General features: G+C 33.2%; 1 protein-coding gene across 1 annotated transcript; it reads right to left on the bottom strand.

Annotated features, from left to right (window-relative positions):
- Positions 1–454: 454 nt before the first annotated feature.
- LOC144850009 (sulfotransferase 1C4-like) lies at positions 455–7,513 on the bottom strand. The gene is made up of 6 exons (XM_078707169.1): positions 7,354–7,513; positions 6,904–7,142; positions 6,321–6,453; positions 5,994–6,088; positions 4,761–4,932; positions 455–712 (listed from the first exon to the last, which is right to left on the bottom strand). Exons 1-6 carry the CDS (start codon positions 7,484–7,486, stop codon positions 603–605), a joined length of 882 nt encoding a protein of 293 aa, XP_078563295.1. The 5' UTR covers positions 7,487–7,513; the 3' UTR covers positions 455–602.
- Between the last annotated feature and the right edge of the window lie 3,073 nt (positions 7,514–10,586).

The following is a 10,586-nucleotide window of genomic DNA, read 5'->3' on the forward strand; positions in this document are numbered from 1 at the left end:
AGCGATTATGAATAGCAGAAATGAGAGAAAAGGAGAAAGGAAAATGAAATTATTGATTTTAAATGGGATATGAAAAATAAGAAAAACGAATATTTCGATACACAGACATTATGGTAGACTTGTCAAAATAAAATAATTAATGTAATATGGGACTAATTAGTTTAACACGACAGATTAATAATAATAACATTAAATCAAAGTTTGGTATGAATGCCTAGTATATGACAGGCCTCACCTAAACCCGGTTCTCTGGTCATTTAGCGGATTGCTTATAATTCACGCTATGATTTCCTTCGTTTACCAATCACATCGTGGCCATTTTGAAATGTAGGACTATGTATGCAACTATAAGAATCCCAAGTGTAGGCCTTTTTTCCAACTTCCTCGGTTTTTAATAAATTACTAATTATTAAATAAACGAAAACACGAACAACTCTCTCTAGGCTAATAGCAAGTTTTATTATTCCTCTCCTGCAGAGGCCTATCAATATTTTAAAAAATTAAAGTACATTGACAAATACTTTTAACTTTGAGTTTGATTGGTATAGAATTCATACATTAAGTGTAGGCCTAAATGGGCCTTCAGAATATAACTATATAGACTATTGAAACATCATCTCAAGATCCGTTCCTTTCAGATCATTTTGAAGAACTTCATCCAACTGTTCACTTTGCGCTACGGTAAAATGTGTCTTCCAATCACCAATTATACCTGAATAAGATATAGGCCTAAACTTTAGAACTGTTGTACTTTATCATATTTCATAACTTAAAGATGTGTTGTCCCTTTGACTAATTCCAAAAAAATAAAGATTTCGAATAAAAGTGGGTCATTTTGAAGTATCATAATAGTATTAACTTTCACCAAAAATTAGTCGAAAAAAAAATCATTTAACTGAAATACAGACGTTTTTTTGTTCAAAAAATAACTTTTGACTTCCAGTCAAAGTTTTCGATCAAAACATATCTCATAATGCAACGCGCTTGTTTGGCTACTCTGTATGCATAATCATAAAACTTCCTCGCGATCTGTGTGAGAACTACGGGGCGCCGTATGAAACATTGCTAATTTTGTCGAAATATTACAATTTTGTCTACACATAATTAATTTTGTCAATACAAAATTCATTTTGTCAACACAAAATTCATTTTGTATTGACAAAATTCATTTTGTGTTGACAAAATTTATTCTGTGTGGACAAAATTCATTTTGTCTCGACAAAATTAATTCTGTGTAAACAAAATTAATTCTGTGTAGACAAAATTAATTCTGTGTTGACAAAATTAATTCTGTGTAGACAAAATTAATTCTGTAACGACAAAATTCATTCTGTAACGACAAAATTCATTTTGTGTAGACAAAATTCATTTTGTGTAGACAAAATTAATTCTGTGTGGACAAAATTAATTCTGTGTAGACAAAAATTAATTCTGTGTAGACAAAATTAATCCTGTAACGACAAAATTCATTTTGTGGCGACAAAATGTATTCTGTGTAGACAAAATTTATTCTGTGTAGACAAAATTCATTCTGTGTAGACAAAATTCATTATGTGTAGACAAAATTCATTTTGTTGCAACAAAATTCATTTTGTCGCGACAAAATGAATTTTGTTAGCCGAGCCTACTCAAGCGTGGGACAAAACGTTTTAACATTTAAATTAGAAGGCGGGGTTGTTATTGGAAACTCGAAGATTGACAGTTATAGGCGTACGATCAAACAGCGCGCGAATATCGTTTTACGACCTCCTCTACACCGGTGCCAACAAATTGTTAATAGGTGCACCATTTGTGTGGACGCGTGTATTAGCATTATTTTGTAAAAACCAGCAAACGCAAACTTACCTTCTACAAATTCTATCTCGATTTATTTATGTGGTCTTTATTAAATTTAAAATATGTTTTGTTACAAATATGTAAATTTTGTTTCTGTATATGTTTATAATTATGATTCTATATTTAAATTAACTGTTTTTAGTTTTTCTATCTAGTTAGGTTTTATATTTACTTTTGTTTTTAGTCGCGTGAAAGCGACTCTATAGTTCACTATGTTCACTTTGCGTTTTATCGCGTTTTCTGTACTCTTTGAACTGCACGCGACTTACAGTGGCTGTTGGCCTTGTTTGCTATATGCTTTTGAAAGAAAAATGGTAAAGCACTTTCTTTACCTCGACTCACGAATCAAACGATTTAAATTGAAAACAGAGTCCGATGCTGTTGTTTGAATATAATAATGTTAAAAATGCTAGATATAAATGTTATGTTTCTATGCTAATTTTACAACTTCATGGTTGATTTTATTTATTATACATTGCTAATTGCAAATAATTGTTTATAGGTTTACATTGTTCTTTGTACTTTTGATGTACGTATTCAGTCTTTGGCTGGCTTGATAAGATTGAAATAAAAATGCATTTTCCACTAATAAAATATGGAATTGTATCGAGAGAGTATCGTAATTTCGGGCAGAATGGTTTTCGGTCTGGAAAGGTCATTATTACACTGTCTGGGGTGTTGATATTTATACATCGAATGTTTTATGGGCAATCAGTCCTGAACCTAGCCAACGTAGGCTACCTGGCCTACTTACTACTGTAGGTTAGAGGTTATTAGGTTTCGCAGGGTGGATGACTGTTATAATAAAACTAACGTGAACAATCTTTTGTAGTCAGTTCAGTTCAATGTTTTTTTTTCTTCAAATAACGGACAGCTTTCAGCATCATTATTTCTGCAATGATTATTATTATCTTAAAGATATATTGTCCCATGAAAAAATGTTTTTTTTAATCTTTTTGTTGAATATGTTATTTTAATGTCACATAATAGTTATTCACTTTCACAAAAAATTGGGTCTGGAAAAAAATTATTTAACTGAAAAAACTGTAATTTAAAGCAAAAAATGGTCAAATTGTCTGAAAGCCAATGATTTTTTGGGTAATTTAACTGTTTATTTTGTCTTTTTATAGGTGAAATAATTTTTTTCCCCGTTCTTTTTTCTTATGGAAGTGAACAACTTCATTAAAACTGCATAATGGCCTATTCAAAGTCCGATTTTAAAAATCTTTATTTTTCATGATTTTGGGAGACAATACATCTTTAATTTTAAAATAAAGTATATACATTTTATAAGATTAATAAATAATATTTTAAACGACAAAATATTAAATAGCCCCATTACTACAATTTTACTTAAGTAATAAGCAGGGCTCTAATGAAAACCATTTTCCGATTTTTTAATATAGAATACATTATAATAATAATTATTACTGATCATATCTGATATTTTCAGGGGTCCCTGATATTATAAAATAGATTAATATGATAGCAATAGAGACGGAGGCATGCTCAGCCATAATAACTGAACCAATAACAAATGTCAAAGATTCGCGCGCTGTCATCATTTATAGCTTCACCCTGTCTTGCCCTTTTCACGTTTAAACTCCGCCGCCTTCTAATTTAAATGTTAAAACCGAGCCTACTCAAGCGTGGGACAAAATGTTTTAAAAAACGTTTTGTCCCACGCTTGAGTAGGCTAGGCTAACAAAATTCATTTTGTCGCGACAAAATGAATTTTGTTGCAACAAAATTCATTTTGTCTACACAGAATGATTTGTCTACACAGAATAAATTTTGTCTACACAGAATACATTTTGTCGCCACAAAATTAATTTTGTCGTTACAGAATGAATTTTGTCTACACAGAATTAATTTTGTCCACACAGAATTAATTTTGTCTACACAAAATGAATTTTGTCAACACAGAATTAATTTTGTCGCCACAAAATGATTTTTTTCGTTACAGAATGAATTTTGTCTACACAGAATTAATTTTGTCAACACAGAATTAATTTTGTCTACACAGAATGAATTTTGTTTACACAGAATGAATTTTGTCGAGACAAAATGAATTTTGTCCACACAGAATAAATTTTGTCAACACAAAATGAATTTTGTCAATACAAAATGAATTTTGTGTTGACAAAATGAATTTTGTGTTGACAAAATGAATTTTGTATTGACAAAATTAATTATGTGTAGACAAAATTGTAATATTTCGACAAAATTAGCAATGTCCCAAACGGCGCCCCGTAGAGAACACCCTTCTCAACCGCGACGAGTTGTAAACAATCCTAGCATCATGCATAATGCATACTCGTGGTTTGAAATCTTTGTTTACTTTCGCTCGCGACGAGTTTCCAGATGAAATGTAATTAAATTAATTTACCTGTTAATTACGTAAACTTGTTGTTTTTGGCTCGAATTTTCGACTTAAAGTGAATAACTGTAATATACTTTGATATGGCCAATTTAAATTTAGAATATTTTGACCTTCATTTTTTGTGTTTCAGGGGACAATACATCTTTAAGATCATAATTATGTGATTAGAAAATCATCATAATCGATTATCACTCTTCTCCATCATCATTATTCTTCTGTCTATCTTATCACCATCACAAGTATGTTTAACACTATAGTCTAATCATGGAGCTATACAATTCTAATTTTATAGCTAGCTCCATGGTCTAATCTTATTTCAACTTTATTTAAAGAGGGTAAAACTTCCTGCTTGTCAAATAAATTCCGGTTGATATTCAGGGACCCGATATTCGTAACTAATAAAATACACAAATTATCTTTTTTTAAAATCCATTTTAAATATTGGGCCTATATTCTAATTTACAAAATTAATTTTAATGTGTTTTTTATAAAGGTAGGTATTTATTTTGAAACATTGAATAAAGATAATATATACCGGTACCTTTCCGTACGAATGCTCCTGGCGAAAGTGCTTGAATATCTGCATCATCACTGACCACCATTGTTTTCTTTGTTTTTTCTGGCGATGAATTTGTAACGATATTTTGCAGTACCTCTGTAGACGTAGACCGGCCGGTAAATGCTGCAATTTTCCGAATACTTTCCAACGAATCCTAAAATAAAAAAACTTTACATTATCGTTTATGCAGTAACTCTTTAGGTCTATATGACACACTAGGATGGCCGTATAATTAGTCATTCGTTTCACGGGAAAGGGGTTTCCTTAGCCGGAATATCTCCAATATAGGGGCTCAACTGATATGTAGGCCTATTTCGCCCGAAGTATTACATTTTTTTTAATCCATTTTGTTTGATGAATAAGTTTAGACTAGCACCATAGGCTATTATCTTTTATATCCTTACAATCTGATTTTACAAGAGTACACAGAATGGATGATACCAATGTCCGTATGTATATGTCGTGGTATATCTTGAACCCCGTTACTTATAAATCGCCGATACTTAATAATAATAATAATAAATAACATTTATAAAGCGCAAGAGACAAAGGTTTCAAAGCGCTGTGTTTTCCAAGATCTGTGCAAGTAGTATTATGCTTCTCTGAAGAGATGAGTTTTGAGTTTAGTTTTAAATGTGATTACAGATTTTGATGAGCGTATTTCGAGGGGTAGAGTGTTCCAGAGTTTTGGGGCTGCGACAGCGAAAGCACGATCACCGTAAAACCGATTTCTGGAACGGGGTCCAGGTTTTAGAAGAAGTCTGCAGGATGAACGAAGCGAAGAGTTGGTTGACGGAGTAATGATGTCACATATGTAGGCTGGAGCACATCCGTTGATGGCCTTATATGTCAGCAACAGGATTTTAAAACGAATGCGCTGAACTACAGGCAACCAGTGTAAGTCACGAAAAACGGGAGAAATATGTTCATGTCGTTTAGTGCCAGTGATAAGTCTTGCGGCGGAATTTTGGATTCGTTGAAGAGGAGACAGATAAGAAGTTGGTAGGCCGTACAGAAGCGAGTTATGACAGTCCAGACGAGATGAAACAAAAGCATGAACAAGACGTTCAGTTGATGTTTTGTCAAGGTACTTACGAATCTGGCCGATCTGGTAAATTCCAAAGGAAGCACCACGACAAACATTACGAATGTGTTCTTTTAAGCCTTATATAGGCTACCTAATTTACACAAAAGATAAAAAGCCAAATTATTCACCTTTTTCATGTCTTCAAACTTAAGAAACAGAATGTTTTCATCATTTCTACGTTTCCAGAATGGTAGTACATTTTGTGTCCAAGTTCCAAATGGAGCTATAAAGTTATTATTATATGTAAAAGTTACAATATTCTGAATAACATTCACACTTCATTTGTCGCGGGCTGACGAGGATATTGCAGAAATAAACATGCACATTAACCACGCCACCAATGAGTTTATGTTTAAATAACTCCTTGATCTAATCATATAACCACCGTTATAACAAAACGGTTAATAATTATAATTGTTTTCATATTTGTAAGATAAAAAATAATTAATTCTCACATTTTTTGGACATGAATATTTGAAAGAACTGATTCCAGTCAACGTCAACATTCATCATTTTTTTCATTGTTGGTTTGAAAAAATGATACATCGATACGGCCGTGTCTTTTGGATTCCGAGCAACGTATATTATCTGTTATAAAAAGTTATAAAACAGTCCACATTGTTTATAATTATAACGAAAATCAACTATAAATACGGCCCTTATGAAGTTAATTAAAGATGGAGAAGACACCATCTTAGTTGAACTCATCTTTTGTTTACGCTTTAGCATAATAGAAAAGAAATTTGTCTTTTTTGTTCATCCAATAGATCGAAAGTACACACAATGATACTTTCAACGATGTTTCGCAAACGATCAGTTGCTTCTCAAGGTGACGTGTTGACCAGACTGTACAAAGATCAACAGTCTACATGAGAAAGCAAACTGAATATTTGCGAAACGTTGTTGTAAGTATCATTAGTACACTTCTTTCGATCTATTAGATCAAAAAAAGACAAATTTCTCTTCTATATTCGGATCAAAATGAAATTATTTTTCAAACCCGAAAAGACATAAAAGTAAAATTGAAAGTAAATTTACCTTTGTCATTTTTTCAAAAACTTGTCTTGGAAGAAAGTCATATGGCAGATGTGTACCAATTAGTCGAGGGGATTCTAATTGTTCATACTTTTTGTACGAGTAGCTAATCGACCCATCTGGTTTATCAATGCACAGCTCTAACGGTGGTAGACGTTTCGCACCTAGACCCTGCTCTAACATCTTTTCGTAATCACCATCGACTTGTAGTAGATAAAGAATTTGCAACGTCCAATGAGTACCTAAAAAACAAGCAATATGTATAAGCCCTAACAAACACGAGTTCATGCAGGTGGTATAAATCTGTTGAGTTGAACACCCCCACCCCACTTTTTCTTGTAGTACACAGGCATACACTCCATGGTTACGGTTTTAGTTGTAGTTGGTTCTTGTTGTTCAATGTTGCACATCATGTCTGGGTCACTATATATTTATTTAAAAAATATATCTTACCTGATTTTGGGTACGTGCAAAGCCAAATATCATCATCGAAAACTTCCATGTTTTCAATGTATTCTAATGCTTCCTTTTTTACTTGTTTATGAAATGTATAACCCTTGTATTCCCACGTCTGAAAATCAGCCATTCTCGCAAAGTATAATTTACAATAGACAAAAGTGTATATAACGAAATATCACGACACTATTTCTAGAATGAGGGATACCGTTGATTCACTGGTTTATGAATGTATACTCAAGCCCGGATATAAATAGCTTATTCATTGACTATCTTTGTTAGCATAGGGCACGTGGTAAGACCTGTAAACAATCTGTAACTAAGCTATCGTGTAATCTCCAATAATATCTGTGTGAAAGTTGACGGATGGAGCTTTTGCTCTGATATATAATATAGGTGAAAAGTAACTTCCTTTGGCTTAACTATTCACAAATAATAAATCGTATAAACATAGATTTTCGTTATGCTTTCAGATAAAAAAATTAATACATTTCTATTTTATTTAGGCCTAACTTTAATTATTTAGTAAATACAATTTGTTTCGAACAATTGCTTTCTTCATTCTTCTTCTTGATTCAATGTTATACGCCTGCCAGGCCATGAATTACGGTTTTTGTAGTTCATGTAGCATAAAAATGTTTTCGTAATCTCAGTGTGGTCTGTGTTACACATGTTACACTTCTTTTTATTACACGTAAAGATACGAATAACGAGTTTGTTTCTTCTTTTTTAGTCGCGTGCAAACCCGACTCTACAGCTCACTATATCGGTCGGTTGGTCGATCGGTAAACACCAGTGATCTGTAATAGCCGAAGGCTTACAGCTCACTGGTAAACACTAACTCAAATTTGCGCACGCGACTGTAGACATTTAATGACCTTGTTTAAAATATCGGTGAAGGTTCGCGTTTTATTTTATCCGTTTTAAAAGTTACCCACTGGACTGTAACGGGTTTCTATTAACTTGAACCATGTCAATATCATTTATAATGGATTAGCCAGCCACGTTGCATGTATTACGAAGCATCTTGAACACTTGGCAATTGCATCATTACGGTGACGTTATCTGGGTGAAAGGTGGACTATTTTTTTAATCTGGTTTTAAAAAGTAGGTGAAAGTTAACTTGTAATGAATATAATTCGTGGGGAAAAGAAAAACATAATATATTTTTTGTATCATAAAATCAGTTAGAGCACTGATCAATTATAGAGTCAATTTCGTACCTAGATGCAAGACCGCCTACAATAATAATTATTATACGTACATCGTCATATTCAAAGATGTTGCTATCCAAAAACAAAAAATTAAATGAGAAATCTTACTTTGAATAGCTAGGGCAGTTTTAATAAAGTTAATCACTTCAGTAGAAAATAAACAAAAACTAAGGATTTCACTTTTAAAAAGAAACGGTTGATTTTTTTTTAATGTGACAAAGTGAATGCAATTGATTATTGTTTACATTTTTTTCAGGCAAATAAATTATTTTTTCATCCAATTTTGTTTATCAAAGTTATCAAATTTCTATTATGTGACATTAAAATTAATACAGAAAAGTACAGTACTGTACATGTATGTACACAGTAGTAATGTGTATCATAAATGAAAGCCACGCCACCAATGTCTCGAAACCAAAGAACTTATATTATAAGTTCTTTGCTCGAAACCTATACTAGGCCTAGGTGGCGCGCGTTATTTAAAAATGGCAACAAACATCAATTTCTTTCCGTTGTCGACGTACCAAAAAAAGCAAATTTCATAAAGAAACAAAGAAATTTAGGTAGTCGACATCAAAATGTTGTTCCAGTTGGTGCATGGGTTGAAATTACACCACAATCGTACTACAGTCATGATGCACTTGTAAGTAAAGGACGCATCTATTAGGCCGAAGGCTAGGCCTAGTAGGCCTCTCTCTCTGTCTGTTGCTAGCTGTCTGTCTGTGAGTCTGACTGAGCAGAGAGCCTCCTGCTGCCTGATGAATGAGCGGAGTACTTGGCCTAGGCTAGGCCTATTTACTAACTTTTAGGCTTAGTTATGCTAGGAGTAGGCTATCAAATTATTATATTTTTTTTCTTTGTTGCTGCTTTCAACAAAGTAGAAAGAAAAAAAACACATTATTTAATTATAAATAAATAAATGACTTTATCTTGACTAATAAGCCAAAGATAATTCAAGATGTTACCATATTCAACAAAGTAAACACTGGCAGTGACCACCGTATGCTTATGTGCAAAGTGAAAGTAGATAAGGACTAGAAAGAATGGAATTAATAGCAAAATACAGAAAGCCCGATATGATCAACTTAGAAGCCAGAAAGCATGAATTTCAACTAGAACTACAAAACCGCATTCAAGGACTGGAAGTAGAAGATGCCTCCGACCACCTTGACGAATGGAATGACAAAATCATCGACATAGTACATGAGAGCTCTATAAAAACAGCAGGGAAAGAAAATGCAAGAGTCCAAACTCTCAGATAGCACCAAGCGGCTAATGGAGAAAAGGAGGAATATGAAGAGAGATGGAATTGGATTCCAGAATGTTGAATATACAGAAACATGCAAGACAATACGATAGAAACTCCGACAAGACATAAGAAAATACAATAGGCCTACCCTTAAAATTCAAGAGACAATAGAAAGCAATAGAAGTTTGAAGAAAAAAAAGCAGAAATTGCAAGTGGAAAGCAGAAAATAACATCATTACTTGATAAAAAAGGGACAGAAATTACAGATCAACAAGACATGATTTTTATGAGGATTGAAGAATTTTATGAAGAACTCTATCAAAGCAGCCAGTCAGTGGACCTTCAATTATCCATAGACTCGGAAGAAATTCCAGACATCACATATTGGGAGGTGCAGCATGCAGTCAAAAACATGAAACGAGGGAAAGCACCAGGTCCAGATAGCATCTTAATTGACACAATCAAAGAGGGGGAGGACGTCATTGCTAAGGAGCTTGCGAAGCTATACACAGCTTGCTTACATCAGGGAAAGTGCCAGAGGTGGAAAGAAGCTAACATGATCATCCTTTTCAAGAAAGGGGACAAGAGGGATCTCAAAAACTACAGACCTATTAGTCTTTTTTCAAACATATACAAGTTGTTTACAAGAATCCTGACAAATCGAATGGAAAATTCACTTGATAGCCACCAACCCAGAGAACAAGCAGGGTTTAGGAGTGGTTTTTCTACCATGGATCATATTCATATACACTGAATCAGCTCATAGA

This window comes from Antedon bifida, chromosome 8 (assembly GCF_963402885.1).
Source record: "Antedon bifida chromosome 8, ecAntBifi1.1, whole genome shotgun sequence".
Lineage (NCBI taxonomy): Eukaryota > Metazoa > Echinodermata > Crinoidea > Comatulida > Antedonidae > Antedon > Antedon bifida.